At 44.9% G+C, this 24,844-nt stretch overlaps 1 protein-coding gene across 1 annotated transcript in view; it reads left to right on the top strand.

Moving 5' to 3' along the window:
• Positions 1-12,325: 12,325 nt before the first annotated feature.
• The window catches only part of pex3 (peroxisomal biogenesis factor 3), a 125,894-nt gene continuing 113,375 nt past the window's right edge, over positions 12,326-24,844 (top strand). Inside the window, exons 1-5 of the mRNA XM_084314599.1 lie at positions 12,326-12,561; positions 16,212-16,343; positions 16,770-16,851; positions 18,649-18,692; positions 20,400-20,521. Coding sequence (XP_084170725.1) covers positions 12,489-12,561; positions 16,212-16,343; positions 16,770-16,851; positions 18,649-18,692; positions 20,400-20,521 — 453 coding nt within the window. The 5' untranslated portion in view covers positions 12,326-12,488. The remainder of the gene's footprint in view (positions 12,562-16,211; positions 16,344-16,769; positions 16,852-18,648; positions 18,693-20,399; positions 20,522-24,844) is intronic.

The raw sequence follows: 24,844 nt of genomic DNA, 5'->3' as shown, positions 1-24,844 counted from the left end.
AGTCTTAGAGAAACTTAGTAGAGTTACCAATAAGTTGAAGCCTCACCCACGATACAACGTGCGGTGAAGTATGGCCTGTTTGGCCCCAAATAAGAGCATTGAGACCGCGTGCGAATTAATAACTGAAGTGTCAGAGTTTGGCGCTATACCGTCGAGTGCGACATATTTCTATTAAGTCAGTAATAGTCTATTTGTGTATAGTGTATCGTGCGGCTAAAGTTCTACAGTGACCAGCATCACCAACGCTTCCTCGTATCAGCTAGAGAGCTTATCCAGGCTGGGCTGCTTTCATGGCGCTTTCACCCGAGGAGCCCTAGACGAGAACCGCTTGGACATGTACACTGGATTAATCTACCCGACGACTACATAGCCCTTTGCGGCTGGATTATATTTGCTTTTGGTCCTGTGGTTAATGGAGCGGAGAATCGCCGACACGTGTGTGGGATTTACCCTGTGAGGAGCCACATCGAGTCTGCGCCTCAGAGAGCCTGAGGCAGGCTAGCTTTCTTCCCTGTGGATCTACAGGCTACGGAGAACAGCTGTATTCGTCTGTGGATCAAGATCTTATTGCACCGTCTCCCGTATTCGGAGTCTCCTTATCATCGTTGACCCAGGCTCTACTACCGACAGATCCTCTACCCCTGCTGGCTTACAACCGGGGGGACCCTTCCAGTATCTCCCGCTATATATCACTAGTGTACCATAGATATAATTCCCTAAGATTCAGGTTGTATAATTACCTCCTGCGTAACCAGAGAATGGACATTCATTATTGATTTGCCTACGCACATTCCTTTGCCTTACAAGAGCATCCAAAGTAATAGAGAAGTATATTATGTACCTTTTGCTGCAATAAATACTTAATTATAACTTTGTGTGGAACCGATTCATTGTGGGAAGTGTTCATCATATTTATATATCATGTACTGTATGGCCAGTAATTAAAGTACATAAGACGGTAGTGGTTTAATGATACCATACTTATCAATACAGTCAGGGAATTGTACCCCTCAGTTACAATTGGTCCTTCGAGCCGGAGAGTAACTAGTGTAATATTAATATAGTGGTATTAATATTGACATGGCCAATGATGAACACTCCACAAAACGGTTCTCCTAAAGTAGATTGCCCGCAGCGTAGACGGCAGACACCTCAGTACTTAGAGGATTACGTTGCCAGTATACTACCTAGCTTTCTACAGACGGTAAACGCGGAAAAAGTAGATAGTAAAATTATGTCCGACCCTATCGACCAGGCTACCCCGCCAATAGAGGCCCTAGTGGGTTCTAACGTAACTGACCAAGCTCACGGTGGAGACCAGGAGGGACCTGACATGACTTTACCCCCCGCCAAGACCGAAGAAGTAGTCCCCGGAGAGCTCCAGGATAAAGACAGCCCTCCAGGGATGGAACTCGACCCGCTACAAGAAGAGGCGAGCACCCCGGAGATGGATCTCCAGGACTCGCCACAGGAGAACAGATCTCCAACGAGTACTGCCAGGAGCGGATCACCTCAACCAGCGTCTTCCCCCAGCGAGGCGGACAAGATGCTGGCACAGGCCTTCCTCGCCAGCCTAGCAGCCTCAACAGAGCGCGATCGACTCCAAGCACAGACGCTTAGTGAGCGCGAACATTCTTCCATGGAAAGAGAACGCCTTCAAGCGCAGCAACGGAGCGACGAAGATCGTATACGTCTAGAGATTAGACGCCTTCAGACGGAAGAGAATATGGGAAGGGACCGGGCCGAAGCCCAGCGCGCCGCCGCCGAAGCCCAGCGCGCCGCTGCCGGTGCCCAAAGAGAAGCAGAGCGCGACCTCGCTCTCACCAAGCGCGAAGCCGAGCGCGACCGATTACAAGCGCAGATAATGGAGCAGCTGATTACCAGGGCAACCCCCCCTCCCTCCGCACGGGGCTCCAGGGCCTCGTCAAGACAAGGGTCAAGGGCACCCTCCCCTACCCGATCAAGCGACCCTGAGCCCGACCACCAGAGAGAGCCTATACCCCTCTCCGAACCCCTTCCCCGACCGGTCCAAGTGAGACCCAGCTACAAGGAAGAAACGGTCTACACCGTGGAGAGGCTAAATAGACGACTACAGGATCTAGAGGACCTGACAGAGGAAGAAGAAGAGGGAGAGGAGGAGAGTCAAGCCCGACAGCAGCACAGTACTCCACAGGACCAGGAGGTCCAGTACAGCCCAGGCTCTACCCCCGCGGCTCTGCGCTACAGACCCCCGACTCAATTCACGGGTGAGCTTGACGCACGACCAGCCCCGAGGAACAGCACCTGGATACGCGGGCCATGGTACCCAGCAGGTACCAGCCCACCAAGAGGCGTAAGAGGAGACTCGCCTAGGAGGCCTCTCTTCCAACGCTCACCGATGTGCCAGCCATCCATGGCATCATACATTGGCACACCGACGTTTCCGGACTTCACACACGAGAACAGAGCACAGTACACGGAGCTACGAATGTGCTTAGAGACAATGATGTCCGATGTAGCTGATGAACCGTACAAATATGCTATCCTACTGAAGCACCTCAAGGTGCCCCGAGCGCACAATATAGCGCTGGCCTATGCCACCTCTACTACCCCATACACCGCGGCTCTAGCAGCACTCGACCAAAGATATGGACGCATATGGGACTACGTAATACAAGAGATAAGGCATATTGACCGCCTACCCCCAGCCACAGACAATCGCTCACTAGATGACCTGTCTATCAAGGTACAATCCCTGGTAGGGATGCTGGGGGCGCAAAGAGAAAAGGGTATGCACGAACTGTACGCGAACTCTAATGTCGAGAGGATTTTAGAGAAGCTTCCGCCCGCCCGACAAGAGCGCTTCAGGCGGCAAAGAGACCACCGTGATCCTAACGGTCCCGAGCCATCCCTCCTAGACCTAGCCGACTTCCTGGCGAGAGAAGTCAACAGCCTACGGTTGGATACGTTCATGCGGAGCACACCAAGCTCCAGAGAGGGACCTAGGAGAGCAAACGATGGCCGCAGATTGGTGACCGTCATGCACCAATCAGAATCAGTACCGAGCAGCAAGAACCACAGTACCCCCTCGATGAAAGAGAAGTGGAAGATGGTGTGCCCGTACTGCGAAAAGGAACACTGGTTGTCACAATGTGACACGTTCAAGAAGATGACCGCCGACGAGGTGAGTCAATGGATAAAGTCCAACCGACGCTGTTACCGATGTGCGCGCAGTCACATGGCAGCCGATTGCCGCTTAAAGAAGAGGTGTAGACGGTGTGACGGAGCCCACCTAGATGTCCTACACGACAGTAACAGAAGAAAGCCTGCACCCTCAAGCAGCACAAAGGCAAGTGTTATGTACATTGACCCCGCCAGCAGCGGGGGCGCCCGGGTGCTCTTAAAGGTGGTCCGCGTAACATTGAGTTACCAAGACAAGGTCATGGACACTTACGCCGTCCTTGACGACGGGTCAGAGAAGACCCTTCTCCTCGCGTCCGCTGCGGCCCAGCTGGGGCTGCGGGGGAGCGAAAACCAGATGACGATTCGGACAATAAGAAGAGATCTAAAGACGATAAAGGGCGAGAATGTCTCCTTCACTATCGCAGCAAGCGGGCAGCCAGAGAGACGGTATAGGATTACTAACGCTTTCACCAGCCAAGAAATAGGCCTGTCGCAGTACACCTACCCCATCGCCAAGCTGATGGATAAATATGTGCACCTGCGTCAACTACCTATACCGCTCATAGACGGTGCCACCCCGACCCTGCTGATAGGCTCCGACCATGCAGACCTCATCGTCCCGATTGACCGGGTCCACACAGGGCCCAGAGGCTGTCCTGCAGCAGTCGAGACCCGCCTAGGATGGACACTACAAGGCCCCCTCACTAAGTCTCTTAACCGAACAGCAGCCACTAGCTGCCTCCACTCCAGAGTGACAGAAGAAGACACCACCCTCCTACAGCATGTCGAGAGGCTATGGACACTAGAGACAATGCCCTTTAAGAACGAAAAGAAAGACATTCGTTCCAAGGAAGACATTTACGCTATAGCCCTCCTCGAGCAGGGGACAAAGAGAGTCAAAGTCAACGGAGTGATGAGATACGCAACTCCACTCCTGAGGCGAGAGGGTATGCCTACCTTCCACGCCCCAAAAGAAGCGACGGAGCGGTATCTATTGAACACAGAGCGGCGCCTAGCCAGAGACCCCGCTCAAGAGACTGTGTACCGCGCTGAGATTAACAAGCTAATCACAGCGGGACACATAAAGAAAATTGACATTAAAGAGGCCGATCAGACGACCGAATCATGGTACGTGCCGCACCACAAAGTCCACCACAACGGCAAGGATCGTATTGTGTTCAACTGCAGCTACCAGATCGGATCACAAAATCTGAATAAAGAGCTCTTGCCCGGCCCAACACTCGGCCCCTCTCTACTAGGCGTGTTACTACGTTTCCGCCAAGACAAGGTGGCCATCAGCGGCGACATCAAAGGGATGTTCCTGCAGGTGAGACTAGTGGAGGAGGACAAGCCCCTGCTGCGGTTCCTATGGAGAGAGAGGATCGGGGATGAGCAACCAGCCATCTATCAATGGGAAGTCCTCCCTTTCGGAACCACATGCAGCCCATGCTGTGCTACGTTTGCACTGCAAAAACACGTCGCAGAGGACCCAGCAGCCGATGAAGAGGTCCGACAAAGTGTAGGAAATAGTTTCTACGTGGACAACTGTCTGCAAAGCGTCTCGACGCCAGAAGAAGCCGAGGCCCTTCTACTCAAGCTCCGCGCCTCCCTGATCAAAGGCGGCTTTGATCTCAGGCAGTGGGCCAGCAGCGACCCGCAAGTATTGCGCAGCCTCTCCCCCGAGGACAAGGCAGCAAGCAGCGAGACCTGGATGGCGACCATCCCAGGAGAAGCCCAAGAAATGACATTAGGACTAGTCTGGCGCTTCAAAACAGACTCGCTCCATTATAAACACACACCCCTGACCAAGGAGCAGGGAAGGTCGACTGCACTACCGACCACCAGACAGAGTGTATACAGAACACTCGCCAGACAATATGACCCGTTGGGATGTATTCTACCTTACACCACCAGGGCAAAGATGATTGTAAGAGCGTTATGGGACAAGGACCAGGGCTGGGACGACCCCATACCCGAACACCTTGCATCCACATGGAGAGAGTGGGAGACGGAACTCAGCTCACTCCCAGGTGTCAACATATGCCGCAGCTACTTCCCACCCACAGTGAGGCCGGAGACGTGCCAGATGGACCTGCACGTCTTCAGCGACGCCTCCGAAGTAGCCTACGGTTCGGTGGCCTACTTGCGTGCCCAAGAGGAGGGAGGAGAAATACATACTGCTTTCATCCTGGCTCGCTCAAGAATAGCCCCACGCAAGCAACAATCTATCCCACGTCTAGAGCTCTGCGCAGCCCTAACAGGAGCGCAACTCGCCACGTTAATCCAACGTGAACTCACCATTCCGGTGCAAAGAACAATCTTGTGGTCAGACTCCACGACAGTACTCACATGGATCCGGTCTGATTCGTGCAGATACAAGGTCTTCGTGGGAGTCAGAGTCACAGAGATTCAAGATTTAACAGAAGTAGCAAGCTGGAGGTATGTGGACACAAAACACAACCCAGCTGACGTCATCACCCGGGGAATGTCCCTGGATGACCTCACCCGTCACAACCTATACAGTGACGGGCCAGAGTTCCTCAAGCTCCCGGAAGAAGAGTGGCCTACACCCACCCCACGGGAAGCGAGTAAAGAGGAGGCCGAAAACAAGAAATCTATGTTCTGAGGATTGAACACACTCGTCTCCACAGACCCCGACATAGACGATTGCCTCACCCTAGAGAGTGCGCAGCTAAAGACATTCCTGTGGCACCACCCAGAGGTTCAGCTCACTACTGACATTACTGCAGCTGACTACGAAGAAGCAGAACTTCTTCTACTACAACGAGCCCAGAGAGACTCGTTTCCCGATGAGCTAGACTGTCTACAGGGAGCAAAGCCCGTCCCATCAGACAGCAGATTGCTCCACCTAGCCCCCGAGAGCGACGCCCATGGTCTCATCAGAGTGGGTGGTCGTCTGCGGAGAGCTCCAGACTTACCGGATGACGTCAAGTACCCGATAGTCTTAAACAGCCGACACAAGGTCACAGAGCTGATCATAAAGAAATACGACGAGGATGTGCATCACGCCGGGGCAGAGAGAGTCTTCGCGGAGATCAGACGTCGTTATTGGATACTGCAAGGGAGAGAAGCAGTGCGGCGCTTCCAGCGAACCTGTCTAGACTGTCGTAAATGGCGAGCGCAGCCCAGTATACCCCGGATGGCTGACCTACCTCCCTGTCGCCTCCGACTCGGCGACAAGCCCTTTCACTCCACCGGTATGGACTGTTTCGGCCCGCTGTATATAAAGAAAGGAAGAGGAACCGAGAAGCGGTGGGGTATTGTATTCAAATGCATGACCACCCGAGCGATGCATATAGAACTCCTTCCAACCATGAGCACAGACTCATTCCTTATGGCCTTCCGAAGATTCACATCGCGGAAAGGCAAACCGTCTATATTATTGTCTGATCACGGGACAAACTTCAAAGGCGGAGAAAGAGAGCTGAGAGAGAGCTTCCAAGCTATGGGCCCAGAACTTAAGACCCACCTCGCTCCATCCCAGATTGACTTCCAGTTTAATCCCCCGAATGCACCTCACTTCGGTGGAACTTGGGAACGAGAAGTACGTTCAATAAAGACAGCCCTGTACGCCGTGCTTGGGGCCCAGACCGTGGCGGAAGAAGTCCTAATGACAGTCCTCACGGAGATCGAGGGAGTATTGAACTCAAAGCCCCTCGGTTACGTCTCAAGTGATGTAGCAGATGTCGACCCAGTCACCCCCAACACACTCTTGATGGGGCGGCTGGACCCCGCGCTACCACAGACAATGTACAGGCCTGAAGAAGCGAACGGCCGAAGAATGTGGAGGTACAGTCAAGTATTGGCTGACAAGTTTTGGAACAGCTTCCTACTCCACTATCTACCGTCTCTACAGACCCGCCAGAAATGGGTGAAAGAGAGAGACAATTTGACAGAAGGAACAGTCGTCATGATTATCGACCAGTCACTACCCCGAGCTATGTGGCCGGCTGGCCGCGTAAGCAAAGTGATCACCGGTGCCGACGGAAAGGTCCGAGCAGCCGAAGTGCTCGTCCAAGGGCGGATCTACACCCGACCCGTGGCGAGGCTAATAGAGTTGCCAAGACTCCCCGATACTATCGATGACGACCATGACCCCATGACTTTGTGAACTGCCCTACCCCTCACAACAGACATTGAGTAGTGGACAGTGCGGTTAATCTGTCTCTGCTTAGCTAATTAGGTGGGACTAATTAGGAGGCGGCTGTTACAAAGGATCAGATTAAACCGAATATATATATTTATTGATTGATATATATTGCATAATATTTGTATATCGTTTGATATCCCTTGTATATTCCTTGTACATATACACGGAATATCCCTTTAGCCTAGTACAGACCATAATATTTCATTCTCCTATTGGACAGCGGTCCACAGGCGTCAAGGCCATGCCTCCAGAGTCAGGTTCAAAGCCACCGTCAAGACATGTCTGTACATGCCCGGCCTTGCCCAAGAATACGAGACAGAAATGAGGTTGGCACTAGATTGTTCGCCGTGCATATAAATATGGCGCAGGTGAATACAGAAGCACTTAGTCTTAGAGAAACTTAGTAGAGTTACCAATAAGTTGAAGCCTCACCCACGATACAACGTGCGGTGAAGTATGGCCTGTTTGGCCCCAAATAAGAGCATTGAGACTGCGTGCGAATTAATAACTGAAGTGTCAGAGTTTGGCGCTATACCGTCGAGTGCGACATATTTCTATTAAGTCAGTAATAGTCTATTTGTGTATAGTGTATCGTGCGGCTAAAGTTCTACAGTGACCAGCATCACCAACGCTTCCTCGTATCAGCTAGAGAGCTTATCCAGGCTGGGCTGCTTTCATGGCGCTTTCACCCGAGGAGCCCTAGACGAGAACCGCTTGGACATGTACACTGGATTAATCTACCCGACGACTACATAGCCCTTTGCGGCTGGATTATATTTGCTTTTGGTCCTGTGGTTAATGGAGCGGAGAATCGCCGACGCCTACACGTGTGTGGGATTTACCCTGTGAGGAGCCACGTCGAGTCTGCGCCTCTGAGAGCCTGAGGCAGGCTAGCTTTCTTCCCTGTGGATCTACAGGCTACGGAGAACAGCTGTATTCGTCTGTGGATCAAGATCTTATTGCACCGTCTCCCGTATTCGGAGTCTCCTTATGATCGTTGACCCAGGCTCTACTACCGACAGATCCTCTACCCCTGCTGGCTTACAACCGGGGGGACCCTTCCAGTATCTCCCGCTATATATCACTAGTGTACCATAGATATAATTCCCTAAGATTCAGGTTGTATAATTACCTCCTGCGTAACCAGAGAATGGACATTCATTATTGATTTGCCTACGCACATTCCTTTGCCTTACAAGAGCATCCAAAGTAATAGAGAAGTATATTATGTACCTTTTGCTGCAATAAATACTTAATTATAACTTTGTGTGGAACCGATTCATTGTGGGAAGTGTTCATCATATTTATATATCATGTACTGTATGGCCAGTAATTAAAGTACATAAGACGGTAGTGGTTTAATGATACCATACTTATCAATACAGTCAGGGAATTGTACCCCTCAGTTACAATAATAATACATTTTATTTGTAATGCGCTTTACAATTGTGGAGCAAATCTCAAAGCGCTACAATTAAAAGAACATAAAAACTAGCAAGAATAAAGGAAGAAAGAATAAAAAATGGGCAAGACTAATAAAGCTAGCAAGGAGGCAAAAGAACACTAAAACTAGTAGCAGAGTAAGAGAAACATAGAATAAATAAAACTGGTAAAAGAACATCAAATGTGCGGAGCAAAAAATTTGATAAAAAGTCAACAGAATGTGTGTATTGACTTTGAACCGTACTGTATTGTACCCATTCTGCAATCTGTTAAAAATTAAGTTTTCATTCATTAATCCATTCAAGTGTTGGATCGTTGGGTTTTTAACAGACAACCTAAAGGGGGAAGACAAGAATGAGTTGGCGGATAAGTTGGCCAAAAAAGCTTGTGAACTTCCTCGAGTTACAATAAATATACAGAGTAGTAAGGCTGGAATCCAAAGTATAGTCAAACTAAAGGTTAAGGGAAAATGGAAAGTCATGTGGGATAATGAGAGGTCAGGGAGATGGTTTTATGTGGTTAAAAAAAGGGTGGGTTGGAGTAGGGTTACTAGTAGAAACAAGCAAGAAGAGGACGTGTTTACAAGGATGAGGTTGGGACATACAGGATTGAACAGTACGTTAGTAAAGTTTAAAAAGCATATAATGGACAATGTGAGTGCGGTGTTAGTCAAGAAACGGTAGAACATGTTGTAGAACAGTGTACATTATATCAACGGCAAAGAACAGTTCTTATCAGGAAATTGCAGAGTGAAAAGATTGCACTTAAAATAGCTGACATATTGCAAAGAAAGAGTTTGTATGGAGAGTTTATTTTATTTTCTGAGAACAATAGGTTTATTTGATAGGATTTAGAACATCCAGATCCACACTCCTTATCAGTAGATGGCTGCTTATTTTTAAAGCAAACTACAAAAAAATTCTCATATCCAAAAGTAGTAGATAGATAAATAGGTCATACATGTAGGTATGCATTTGGTTATGTGGGTGGGTATATAGGTTTGTAGGCAGGTGGGTGGGTTGTTATATATTATTATGTACGCAGTATACAGTATTATGCATGTATGTACTGTGTGTATGTATGTTTGTATTAACACGTATCTTTTGAATGTATTCTGGTATTTTATAACATGTATATTTTTGTATGTTTGATTTTACAAAACAGGGGAATTTCTCGATAAGCCTCTAGGCTTCTAACTTCTCCTTCACAAATTGGTTATAACTCATTATGTATTGTTTTTACGTTTGTTTAACTGTGTTAATAAATAAATACAAATACAATACAAATGCTCATGGAAAGTGATTGCCAACCACCAATAAAATAGAAGAAGAAGAAGAAGAAGAAGAAGAAGAAGAAGAAGAAGAAGAAGAAGAAGAAGAAGAAGAAGAAGAAGAAGAAGAAGAAGAAGAAGAAGAAGAAGAAGAAGAAGAAGAAGAAGAAGAAGAAGAAGAAGAAGAAGAAGAAGAAGAAGAAGACAGTGAGCTGTGGTGTTCCACAAGGAAGCATACTAGGACCGCTACTGTTCCTAATTTATGCAAATGACATGTCGTCAGCTTGTGACTGCAACTTGTTCCTGTTTGCGGACGACTCAGCCCTGCTGGTCTCTGACAGGAACAAGTTACAGGTTGAAAAAACCCTCAGCTCGGAACTAGGCAAAATCTGCATATGGCTCGCTGATAACAAACTATCATTACACATGGGCAAAACAGAGTCCATTCTCTTTGGTTCAAATAACAAACTCAGCAAGTCCGACGGCTTCTCAGTTACAGTGGGTGACAATATTGTCACAAGGAAAGATGAAATTACCTACCTGGGCTCCATCCTAGAGGCAAATCTTTCCTGTGACAAAATGGCATCCAATGTAATAAAAAAAAAGTCAACCAACGAACTAGATTCTTGTACCGGATCTCCTCACTGGTAAACAAGAATACCCTGAAGACTCTGGCAGGAGCACTTATTCAAGGGTACTACGAGTCCGACTATGCTTGCACCTCATGGTACCAAAGTACCTCAAAGGCGCTAAAAACAAAATTACAAACATCTCAAAACAAACTGGTCAGACTACTGCTTGACCTTACTCCTAGAACCCACCTCACCCTGCCCACTTTGACAACCTAGGATGGCTTAGAGTAGATGACAGAGTACAGCAACTTACAATGGGCCTGGTCTACAAGATACACTATTGATTGATTGATTGAAAAGTTTATTAACAGATTGCAGAATGGGTACAGTACAGTACAGCTCAATACATACAATTGTTAAGGGGATGCAGACCAGAGAAAGACTTTCGTCTTGTTTACATCAGGGTCCCCCATTTTCAATTCATCATAACATATATGACATACATGACATACAGATAGACAGTACTGCTACATCTATACATTTATGACATATCAGATTTGCAAATACAGTACTGTTTGTGATACAAAAGTGTCCAGAAAAGGAGTGTATATACATTTGGCGTAGAAACTGTACATTGGAGGAGGTTGGTTGGGTGGGGTGGGGTGGGGTTGGGTGGGTTGGGTGAGGGCTGTACATTGGAGGTGGGGGGGGGGGGGGGTTGGGTAGGGGACACACACACATTTTACACTGTACATTGGAATATTGACAAAGCCTTACTTGGTCTCTTACTGTACAACTAGGTTAGGACATTTGTAGGGGCCAGTTTCGAATTGCAGTCTCACGTAGGTGTTTTTTGAGAGTGTTTTTGAAAGTGGGTAGTGATTCACATTCCTTTACAGCTTTAGGCAGGGCGTTCCACATTGATGTGGCATAATTGCGAAACGTGTTTAGTCCCTTGTTTGAGCCGAATCTGGGTTTTACATGATTTGTGGAGCTCCCTCTGGTGTTGTGATCGTGGTATTCACTGACCTTTGGGAAGTATTTTGACATGTGTGGTAATATTGAGTTGAATTTCATAAACAGCCTTGAACTACACGACCAAGGTACCCATGTACATGTCAAAACTCAAAATACTTCCCTAAGGTCAGTGAATACCACGACCACAACACCAGAGGGAGCTCCACAAATCATGTTAAACCCAGATTCGGCTCAAACACGGGACTAAACACGTTTAGCAATTATGCCATATCAATGTGGAACGCCCTACCCAAAGCTGTAAAGGAATGTGAATCACTACCCACTTTCAAAACCAACCACATCCAATGTACAGTCCCCCCCCCCCCCCCCCCCCAACCAGTACTGTATTTGCAAATCTGGTATGTCATAAATGTATAGATGTAGCAGTACTGTCTATCTGTATGTCATGTACAGTATGTCATAAATGTTATGATGAATTGAAAATGGGTGACCCCGATGTAAACAAGACGAAAGTCTTTCTCTGGTCTGCATCCCCTGAGCTGTACTGTATTATACCCATTTTGCAATCTGTTAATAAAGTTTTCAATCAATCAAGAAGAAGAAGAAGAAGAAGAAGAAGAAGAAGAAGAAGAAGAAGAAGAAGAAGAAGAAGAAGAAGAAGAAGAAGAAGAAGAAGGGGGAAGACAATCTCGGTCGGACCAACTCTCTCAGACATGAGCAATCGATGGATCCGATCCAACCCCCGACACAGAGATCATCATGTGCTAGCTAAGTGTTAGCTGCTGCAAAGTGTTCTGTTTGTTTGTTTGTTTGTTTGTTTGTTTGTTTGTTTGTTTGCTTGCTTGTTTTTTATTTTTTATTTCGTGGACCCCCCTCGTCATCACCAAGAAGAATGTTTTCATCGGTTTGGAATTTCGTGAAGCGTCACAGAAGGAAATTCATTTTCACCGGATCTTTGGTTGGAGGTAACGAGATAGCTCGATTGCTAACTTATTTGTATTTGTATTTGTATTTATTTATTAACACAGTTAAACAAAAGTAAAAACAATACATAATAAGTTATAACCATATTGTGAAGGAGAAGTTAGAAGCCTAGAGCCGAGGCTTATCGAGAACTTCCCCTGTTTTGTAAAATCAAACAAAAATATACATGTTATAAAATACCAGAATACATTCAAAAGATATGTGTTTAACACAAACATGCATACACACAGTACATACATGCATATACTGTATACTGCATACCTACATGTATTTATCTATCTACTACTTAGCTAAGTTTGTCTGCCTAATGTTTTACTGGCATCCTTTAAATGTAGCCCAAAGCTGGCCTTACGTTATGATACTCGAATAGTAGACCTAGTAAACTAATGGTAGAATATTGGGGAACTATTCTATGCAAGGTATTGTTCAACGTGCTTCCTAACTGTTAGCGTTGTTAAAGGTGGTAAGTGGTATTTGTTTAGTTAAATAAGTGTTAAATAGCTCTACATTCTGACAGCCATCACTGATATAGAGTGTCTGGTCACTGGTCAGTAACATGGGTCTCTCAGTCCCTCCACTCTGCAGTAAACAGCCATCACTGATACAGAGTGTCTGGTCAGGGATTGTTTGGGGCAACCAAAAGGGATTCATGAACAATCCCATGTTACTGACCAGACACACTATATCAGTGATGGCTGTCGGAGTGTAGATCTACTATTTTAACATGCAGACCACTTATTTTAACGAACAAAATAATACCACTTACTTACAGCACCTTTTTTAAGAGAATCAAATAGTAGACATGGTAAACTCATGGATAGGAGATTAGGCAACTATTTTATGCAAGGTATTGTTCAACATACTTCCTAACTTTTAGCGTTGTTAACTAGTAGCTGACTGGACCCTCCTGTTGCCATTCCGATAGGAAAATCTATTTGATCAGTTATTCACTTTTATTCTAGGTCGCCTATTAATTAAGACAATCAATCAATCAAATTGATTTATATAGCACATTTAGACATGACACTTGTCAACCAAAGTGCTTCACAGTAAGTCACAGCTAAAAACAAAGAAAAGTGCTAAAGTATAGAATAAACAGAAAATATAAACAACCACCGGGTTGACAAGGAAACAAAACAACACGTCAACAAGCAAGGCAAGAGTCAGAGTGAGTCAGGGAAGGCCAGGCGGTAGAGAGGGGTTTTGAGTTTCAATTTAAAAGACTCGATGGAGGGGGCAGATTTAATGGACATGGGGATGCTGTTCCAGAGGTCAGGGGCTGCGACCGCAAAAGCACGCCCCCCCCCCCCCCCCCCCCCCCCCCCCCCCCCAGACTTGAAATTGGACCTACAGGTAGTTAGGAGACCCTTGTCAGCTAATCTGAGGGCCCTGACGTTGGTATAGAGGGTGAGGAGGTCTACTAGGTAAGCAGGGGCCTTACCATTAAGGGCTTTATAAACTAACAGGAGGACCTTGAAATCTATTCTATAGCTGCGCACCGGGAGCCAGTGGAGGGAGGCAAGAACAGGGGTGATGTGAGCTCTCTTCTGGGTACCTGTGAGCAGTCTAGCGGCAGCTGGTAGTTGTGTAGGCGCCTAGGCGGGCTATGGTTGATTAATTAAGCCCCAGGTACAGGGAGTTACAATGTAGTTTAAGCGTGAGGATATGAAGGCGTGAATTACTCTTTCAAGGTCTGAGGGGGAGAGAATGGCCTTGATCCTGGCTATGTATGGACCAGAGCTGGAAAAAACACCCCTTCACCGAGTTTACCTGCCTATTGAAAGTAAACTCGGGGTCAAAGAGCACGCCCAGTTTTTTTACAACAGGCTTGACTAAGGCAGACGGGTTACCCAAGACAGTGGACTATGGCCATCCCACACGGGTGCATTGATTATTTCTGCCACGTGCTTCTGTTTTTCAAAGTATACAGATTAGAGCCAGGTCGATACTAGAGCTGTGGATCTCGCAACGTGAATCTTCACTGGCCTCACGATTCGATTAGATTACGGTTCAGCTGTCCACGATTTGATTCGATTCTATGATGCAGCACGATAATATAATTATTACATCCTCAATTTTATAATCTGTATTACTGCACATGGCTACTTTTTCATCAATTAATACAAGCAGTCAGATAAATTAACTTTTATTTATAAAGTTCTTAAATCAGAATGTCAAAATAAATGTCTTTACTAGTGTTGCATGACGGATACTAGAAAGGTATCTCGATACCCAGCTGTTAAAAACGGTTCAATACACTTTTTATTAGTATCAATACTTTTAGAATAGCCTGATGCTGTATTTTCTATGAGTTGAGTGGATGCATGACTAGAGCACTAGCTTTAATAATACAATAATAATAATAATATAATTTGATTTGTAGGGTGCACTGCTTTATAGTTGTGGAGCAAATCCCAAAGCGCTACATTGTAAAAGAACATAAAAGCTAGCAAGAGAGTAAACATTTAAAAAAAAAAAATTAATAATCGATTATGTTCCATCACTGCATCGATGCTGAATCGTCCACGTCCGCATCGCGATGCATCTTAAATATCCACACCCCTAGTCGATACTAGACACACCCCTAGTCGATACTAGACACAGGTGCTTGCGACTTCTATTTGGACGTTCGATGCAGCAAACTGTGGTTTGTCTGAGGAGAAATGCCCCCCCCCCCCCCCCCAAAAAAGACTCATAACTGAGAGAATGTGGCATAAAAAATATAGCCTCATATGACGTTCTGGTTCCAGGCCAGTGTTCCCAGTAAGTTCTTCTTATTCACGGTTAGTTGTGGTGGTGGGCTGCGGAGGTCGAGGGCAACATGCAAACACGCTGAGCGTCCAGCCTTCCAGGTTAATGTATGGTTTTGTTTTTTTTACTTTATAGCGAACGTGACATAATCCAACAAGCGAGTATGTCAGTGCTAACAGCTAACGCTAGCGCACCAAGCTAGCGTATTAACCCTAACCCTGAATAAGGAAGATAAGGAATATCTTATCTCATCTGATCTTATTTCCGGGAACAAAAGCGTTCATTCTGAACGTCACATCACTGATGCTCGACATGTGTGAACTTGGTGAAACAAACATATGATACATTACAAACACACAAAACGTTGCTACCATGTAACATCTCCGGTCTCACTTTCTTCATCTTTCTTTTCTGTTCTCCCAGCTGTTAACAGACTGATATGCTACCTGGCTAGCTAGCAAGCTGTACCCAGCATGGATGGGCGTAGACAGCGATTCTCTTAGTGTGCCCTCTCTGTTCTCCCTTCTAAATATCTTATTGTGCCCTCTCTGTTCTCCCTTCTAAATATCTTAGTGTGCCCTCTCTGTTCTCTCTTCTAAATATCTTATTGTGCCCTCTCTGTTCTCCCTTCTAAATATCTTAGTGTGCCCTCTCTGTTCTCTCTTCTAAATATCTTATTGTGCCCTCTCTGTTCTCCCTTCTAAATATCTTAGTGTGCCCTCTCTGTTCTCTCTTCTAAATATCTTATTGTGCCCTCTCTGTTCTCTCTTCTAAATATCTTATTGTGCCCTCTCTGTTCTCCCTTCTAAATATCTTATTGTGCCCTCTCTGTTCTCCCTTCTAAATATCTTATTGTGCCCTCTCTGGTCATGCGCTGTAGGGGTGTATTTCCTGGGCAGGTATGCCCAGAAGAAGATGAGGGAGATCCAGGAGCGTGAGGCTACGGAGTACATCTCACAGACCAGGAGACAGTTCCACTTCGAGAGCAACCAGAGAACCTGCAATATGACCGGTGAGGACTTCCCCTCTTTTATTATTGGTGGATTGATGTGACTCCTTTATAGTGACTACAACACCTTATGGTGACTCAACTCACCTGGTGACTTTTAGTATTCTCCCTGCTTGCTTTTAGTATGCTCCCTGCATTTAGTATGTTCCTTGCTTTTAGTATGCTCCTGCTTTTAGTATGTCCCCGGCCTTTATAATGCTCCCTGCTTTTAGTATGACCCCTGCTTTTAGTATGCTCCCTGCTTGCTTTTAGTATGACCCCTGCTTTTAGTATGTTCCTTGCTTTTAGTATGGCTCCCTGCTTGCTAGTTTTATAGTTGTCAGAAAACGTCAGAATCTCGTTCTGTGACACACCCTTTATTCAGGAAGCATACAATGTTTCCAGGCCCTAATATTGATGATTGAATATTGACCTGTGTGTGTGTTACAGTGCTGTCCATGCTGCCTACGTTGAGGGAAGCCATTATCCACCAGCTGAACTCTGAGAGCCTCACCGTCCTCCTCAAGACCAGGTGAGTTGAATGGAGGAGAAACTGTGGTCCTTTCACGTGGGGGGGGGGGGGGGGTGGTGGTCGGGAATCTACCCGAAATGTAGTTTACGGTGTGTTGCATTAAAACCCTTATTTTTTTCTATCTACTTTTTCTCCCACCCCAATTTCGTATCATCCAATTCTCCCCTCCCCCGTCTCGAACGCTGTTAGGCCATGCCTCCCACAGGCCGGCTGCAATGTGGACGAAGCCTTGCATCACGTGTCCCCTCCGGTACACGAGGAGGCAGCCGTCGTATCTTTTCACCTGCACAGCACGATCTTTCAGCGTCGGGGTTTGCGTGGGAGGGACACGCCGCCCCAGTCGCTTCCTGATTCTGCTGCGCAGGCGCACCAACCGACCTGTAGGAGTCGCTGTCCACAACGTCCGATCCCCACCCATCAGCTTCCCACCCCCTAATACTGCCAATTGTATTAGTATGAACCAAGCCAAGCTGATAGCAATGTGGAGAGCTGGGCTCGAACCCAGCGTCTCCTGCATTGGTGGCGAGCGCCTTGCCCACTACACCACCTAGCCGCCCGCATTAAAACCCTCTTAACACTTTCAGCGCCAGCCATTATCCACATCCCGTTCTCACGGCGCCACGCTAAAAGACAGTCACTTTCACTGTGCGTCACGATGCCACATCAATGTGGAACGCCCTACCCACAGCTGTAAAGGAATGTGAATCACTACCCACTTTTAAAACCACTCTCAAGGAGCACCTACGGGAGACTGCAATTCGAAACTGGCCCCTGTAAATGTCCTAACCCAACCCCCTCCAATGTACAGTAAATGTCCTAACCCAGTAATACACGAGACCCTCTTCTTGGGACCAAGTAAAGTTGTCGATAATCCAATGTACAGTTACCCCCACCTACCCCACCCAACCACCTCCTATGTACAGTCCCCCCACCCCACCCCACCTACCCAACCCCACCCCACCTCATCCAATCTACAGTTTCTTCGTCAAATGTATATACTCTCTTTTTTAAACTCTTTTTGTATCACAAACAGTACTGTATTTGTAAATCTGGTATGTCATAAATGTATAGATGTAGCAGTACTGTCTTATCTGTATGTCATAATAATTATGTTATGATGAATTGAAAATGGGGCACCCTGATGTAAACAAGACGAAAGTCTTTCTCTGGTCTGCATCCTCTTAACAATTGTGTGTATTGAGCCGTACTGTATTGTACCCATTCTGCAATCTGTTAATACAAATTTCAATCAATCAATCAATCAATCAATCAATCAATCAATCAATCAATCAATCAATGTTTGCTTTTTTCACATTGGGAGAGCTTCTCTGTACTTCCCTGAAATCTGAGTTGTGATGTCACTAATTGGTCAAACCTATCATGGTTCAATATGCGGTAACCTGACACCTTCATCTTCAGCTACACAGAAAGCTGAGCAGGTATTAACATGTCCTGAAAGAATATGAGCTGCTGACTTGGATTTACTGGGAAATAGCAATGGCTGCTTGTTGTTACTTAGCATATTCATAGAACCCTGCATCTCAACGAGGGTAAACGTGTAGAGACGCTGCTGAGACATTTTCACTAGTTTATTAAACAATTTGGTGGAAAATATATTCATACAACTTGTTATTCAATAAGGGTTTAATATACATCTGGAAGGTATCTTTAAATGCATCCACTGCCACCTAGTGGTGGTTCTGTGTATAGCTATTTGGGTTTAAGTTTAGCCCCTTTGAGCTTGCAGTTTGTCCGAATCAGACATGTTTGTTTGACACGTCCTCCTCTCCCCCGCAGACCGACCAATAAGCTGGAGATCTGGGAGGAACTGAAGATCATCAGTGAGTTCTGACCAATAGCGGCAATAATGACACAAATGATCATATATGACTTTCCACTTTGAGGTTTGGATTTGATTCACGATTAGATTAGATTAAAATGTATCGTCATTGGGGGCGGTCAGGTGGCGTAGCGGAGATTGCGTTCGTCACCAACCCCGGAGACGCTGGATTCGCCTGTTCGAATCCAGCTCACAGCTCCGGGGTTGTCGCCAGCTTGGCTGGCCGTTCACACACTAATACAATTGGCTGTATTAGAGGGTGGGAAAGCTGGCGGGGTGGGTCCGGGTCGTTGTAAACAGCGACTCCTACAGTTCGGTCGGGGCGCCTGCTAAGCGAGGATAGGATCTAAGGGGGGTAGTGTGATCCTTCCACACGTTACACGCTCTCAGTGAGAGTCTGCGCTGCCAGGTGAAAAGAAGCGGTTGATTGGCTGGACGTGTGTCGGAGGAAGCACGTGATAGCCTCCACTCTCCCAGACCGACTGTGGGGGGTAAGTGCGCAGCGACCAGGAAGGCGATTGGGAATTGGCATAACGACTAACATTGGGATGGGAGAAAATCGGAGGAAAAAGGAGGGGGAAAAAGATAAAAAAAATAAAATAAAAAATGTATCGTCATTATACCGTACAAGTACAGTACAACGAAAAGAGGTTTGGCATCCAACTACTCTGGCGTCCAACCAGAGTGCAAATGTAACCGTAAAGTGCAATAGTATTATACAATGTATACAGGTGATTAAACTGGGTATAAAATATATAAATCTTTATTACTGAGTAATGGTGCTAATCAGATGTATGTACAAGGTTGTAGTATTAATATGTACAGTGATACAGGTATAAAGACACTATGGTAGTAAGTCATACTCGCCTCGACTACTGCAACGCACTGCTCGCTGGCCTCCCGGCCACTGCCACCAAGCCTCTTCAACTCATTCAGAACGCAGCGGCCCGCCTGATCTCAAACCTACCGAAGTCGGCCCATGTCACCCCACCTCTCAGGGACCTGCACTGGCTCCCCATTGCTTTTTTTTTTATAAATAATTAAATATCGATACTTGGCATCCTTGTATCGATACAGTATCGCGATACTACTACGTATCGATTTTTTCCCCCATCCCTATCTGTAACGATGTCTGTGTGTTGATTGGCCAGGCGACGGCTGCTCTGTAACGATGTCTGTGTGTTGATTGGCCAGGCGACGGCTGCTCTATAACGATGTCTGTGTGTTGTTTGGCCAGGCGACAGCTGCTCTGTAACGATGCTTGTGTGTTGATTGGCCAGGCGACAGCTGCTCTGTAACGATGTCTGTGTGTTGATTGGCCAGGCGACAGCTGCTCTGTAACGATGCTTGTGTGTTGATTGGCCAGGCGACAGCTGCTCTGTAACGATGTCTGTGTGTTGATTGGCCAGGCGACAGCTGCTCTGTAACGATGTCTGTGTGTTGATTGGCCAGGCGACAGCTGCTCTGTAACGATGTCTGTGTTGATTGGCCAGGCTTCACCCGCTCTGTAACGATGTCTGTGTGTTGATTGGCCAGGCTTCACCCGCTCTGTAACGATGTCTGTGTGTTGATTGGCCAGGCTTCACCTGCTCTGTAACTATGTCTGTGTGTTGATTGGCCAGGCGACAGCTGCTCTGTAACGATGTCTGTGTGTTGATTGGCCAGGCGACAGCTGCTCTGTAACGATGCTTGTGTGTTGATTGGCCAGGCTTCACCCGCTCCGTGGTGGCGGTGTACGGGACCTGCATGCTGGTGGTGCTGCTGAGGGTGCAGCTCAACATTATTGGAGGTTACCTGTACCTGGACAACTCTGTGGGCGGCAGCAGGACGGTGAGTAGGGCTGGTTGGGTACCGTTCACCTGTGAATCCATACCGGGACCCAACGGTACCTTTTTTCGGTACTTTAGTCTGTTAAAAAAAAAAAAAAAAAAATACAAACTTCAAATGATTTATTATCATGTATAATATTTAATATTGCAGCGAGCATTGTCTGCATCTCGCTTTGTATAAAGTGTAACCACACTTGCGACCGTTTTCGGCTTGCCATCGCCCCCGACTGCTTTGTTGTTGAATCAAGTCAAATCCTAGTTAAGCGTATATTGTGTGCGTGTGAGCGTTGACGTGAACGTGCGGCACACTTCATAGGTTTTGTTTCGCGGTAAACTAAACATTGACGTTGTCGAAAAAAACTAAAAAACAATTGTAAGTAAACATTTTTTTTTTTTTTTTACAGTACCGAAATCTTAATCAGGTGCAGTATCTTACTAGTAACACATCTTAATCAGGTGCAGTATCTTACTAGTAACACATCTTAATCAGCTCCAGTATCTTACTAGTAACACATCTTAATCAGGTGCAGTATCTTACTAGTAACACGTCTTAATCAGGTGCAGTATCTTACTAGTAACACATCTTAATCAGCTCCAGTATCTTACTAGTAACACATCTTAATCAGGTGCAGTATCTTACTAGTAACACATCTTAATCAGGTGCAGTATCTTACTAGTAACACGTCTTAATCAGCTGCAGTATCTTACTAGTAACACGTCTTAATCAGGTGCAGTATCTTACTAGTAACACATCTTAATCAGCTGCAGTATCTTACTAGTAACACATCTTAATCAGCTCCAGTATCTTACTAGTAACACGTCTTAATCAGCTGCAGTATCTTACTAGTAACACATCTTAATCAGGTCCAGTATCTTACTAGTAACACGTCTTAATCAGCTGCAGTATCTTACTAGTAACACATCTTAATCAGGTCCAGTATCTTACTAGTAACACATCTTAATCAGGTGCAGTATCTTACTAGTAACACATCTTAATCAGCTCCAGTATCTTACTAGTAACACATCTTAATCAGGTGCAGTATCTTACTAGTAACACATCTTAATCAGGTGCAGTATCTTACTAGTAACACATCTTAATCAGGTGCAGTATCTTACTAGTAACACATCTTAATCAGGTGCAGTATCTTACTAGTAACACATCTTAATCAGGTGCAGTATCTTACTAGTAACACATCTTAATCAGGTGCAGTATCTTACTAGTAACACATCTTAATCAGGTGCAGTATCTTACTAGTAACACATCTTAATCAGGTGCAGTATCTTACTAGTAACACATCTTAATCAGCTCCAGTATCTTACTAGTAACACATCTTAATCAGGTGCAGTATCTTACTAGTAACACATCTTAATCAGGTGCAGTATCTTACTAGTAACACGTCTTAATCAGCTCCAGTATCTTACTAGTAACACATCTTAATCAGGTGCAGTATCTTACTAGTAACACATCTTAATCAGCTCCAGTATCTTACTAGTAACACATCTTAATCAGGTGCAGTATCTTACTAGTAACACATCTTAATCAGGTGCAGTATCTTACTAGTAACACATCTTAATCAGGTGCAGTATCTTACTAGTAACACATCTTAATCAGGTGCAGTATCTTACTAGTAACACATCTTAATCAGGTGCAGTATCTTACTAGTAACACATCTTAATCAGGTGCAGTATCTTACTAGTAACACATCTTAATCAGGTGCAGTATCTTACTAGTAACACATCTTAATCAGCTCCAGTATCTTACTAGTAACACATCTTAATCAGGTGCAGTATCTTACTAGTAACACATCTTAATCAGCTCCAGTATCTTACTAGTAACACATCTTAATCAGGTGCAGTATCTTACTAGTAACACATCTTAATCAGGTGCAGTATCTTACTAGTAACACATCTTAATCAGGTGCAGTATCTTACTAGTAACACATCTTAATCAGCTCCAGTATCTTACTAGTAACACGTCTTAATCAGCTCCAGTATCTTACTAGTAACACATCTTAATCAGGTGCAGTATCTTACTAGTAACACATCTTAATCAGGTGCAGTATCTTACTAGTAACACATCTTAATCAGCTGCAGTATCTTACTAGTAACACATCTTAATCAGGTGCAGTATCTTACTAGTAACACATCTTAATCAGCTCCAGTATCTTACTAGTAACACATCTTAATCAGGTGCAGTATCTTACTAGTAACACATCTTAATCAGGTGCAGTATCTTACTAGTAACACATCTTAATCAGCTCCAGTATCTTACTAGTAACACATCTTAATCAGGTGCAGTATCTTACTAGTAACACATCTTAATCAGGTGCAGTATCTTACTAGTAACACATCTTAATCAGGTGCAGTATCTTACTAGTAACACATCTTAATCAGCTCCAGTATCTTACTAGTAACACATCTTAATCAGGTCCAGTATCTTACTAGTAACACATCTTAATCAGCTCCAGTATCTTACTAGTAACACATCTTAATCAGGTGCAGTATCTTACTAGTAACGCATCTTAATCAGGTCCAGTATCTTACTAGTAACACATCTTAATCAGGTGCAGTATCTTACTAGTAACACGTCTTAATCAGCTCCAGTATCTTACTAGTAACACATCTTAATCAGGTGCAGTATCTTACTAGTAACACATCTTAATCAGCTCCAGTATCTTACTAGTAACACATCTTAATCAGGTGCAGTATCTTACTAGTAACACATCTTAATCAGGTGCAGTATCTTACTAGTAACACATCTTAATCAGGTGCAGTATCTTACTAGTAACACATCTTAATCAGCTCCAGTATCTTACTAGTAACACGTCTTAATCAGCTCCAGTATCTTACTAGTAACACATCTTAATCAGGTGCAGTATCTTACTAGTAACACATCTTAATCAGCTGCAGTATCTTACTAGTAACACATCTTAATCAGGTGCAGTATCTTACTAGTAACACATCTTAATCAGCTCCAGTATCTTACTAGTAACACATCTTAATCAGGTGCAGTATCTTACTAGTAACACATCTTAATCAGGTGCAGTATCTTACTAGTAACACATCTTAATCAGCTCCAGTATCTTACTAGTAACACATCTTAATCAGGTGCAGTATCTTACTAGTAACACATCTTAATCAGGTGCAGTATCTTACTAGTAACACATCTTAATCAGGTGCAGTATCTTACTAGTAACACATCTTAATCAGCTCCAGTATCTTACTAGTAACACATCTTAATCAGGTCCAGTATCTTACTAGTAACACATCTTAATCAGCTCCAGTATCTTACTAGTAACACATCTTAATCAGGTGCAGTATCTTACTAGTAACACATCTTAATCAGGTCCAGTATCTTACTAGTAACACATCTTAATCAGGTGCAGTATCTTACTAGTAACACGTCTTAATCAGCTCCAGTATCTTACTAGTAACACATCTTAATCAGGTGCAGTATCTTACTAGTAACACATCTTAATCAGCTCCAGTATCTTACTAGTAACACATCTTAATCAGGTGCAGTATCTTACTAGTAACACATCTTAATCAGGTGCAGTATCTTACTAGTAACACATCTTAGTCAGGTGCAGTATCTTACTAGTAACACATCTTAATCAGGTGCAGTATCTTACCAGTAACACATCTTAATCAGGTGCAGTATCTTACCAGTAACACATCTTAATCAGCTCCAGTATCTTACTAGTAACACATCTTAATCAGGTGCAGTATCTTAATAGTAACACATCTTAATCAGGTGCAGTATCTTACTAGTAACACATCTTAATCAGCTGCAGTATCTTACTAGTAACACATCTTAATCAGGTGCAGTATCTTACTAGTAACACATCTTAATCAGCTGCAGTATCTTACTAGTAACACATCTTAATCAGCTCCAGTATCTTACTAGTAACACATCTTAATCAGGTGCAGTATCTTACTAGTAACACATCTTAATCAGGTGCAGTATCTTACTAGTAACACATCTTAATCAGCTGCAGTATCTTACTAGTAACACACTTAATCAGGTCCAGTATCTTACTAGTAACACATCTTAATCAGCTCCAGTATCTTACTAGTAACACATCTTAATCAGGTGCAGTATCTTACTAGTAACACATCTTAATCAGCTGCAGTATCTTACTAGTAACACATCTTAATCAGGTGCAGTATCTTACTAGTAACACATCTTAATCAGGTGCAGTATCTTACTAGTAACACGTCTTAATCAGCTCCAGTATCTTACTAGTAACACATCTTAATCAGGTGCAGTATCTTACTAGTAACACATCTTAATCAGCTCCAGTATCTTACTAGTAACACATCT

The sequence above is a fragment of the Notolepis coatsorum genome (assembly GCF_963971535.1).
Source record: "Notolepis coatsorum genome assembly, chromosome: 5".
NCBI lineage: Eukaryota > Metazoa > Chordata > Actinopteri > Aulopiformes > Paralepididae > Notolepis > Notolepis coatsorum.
This window is presented reverse-complemented; position numbering and strand designations above follow the sequence as displayed.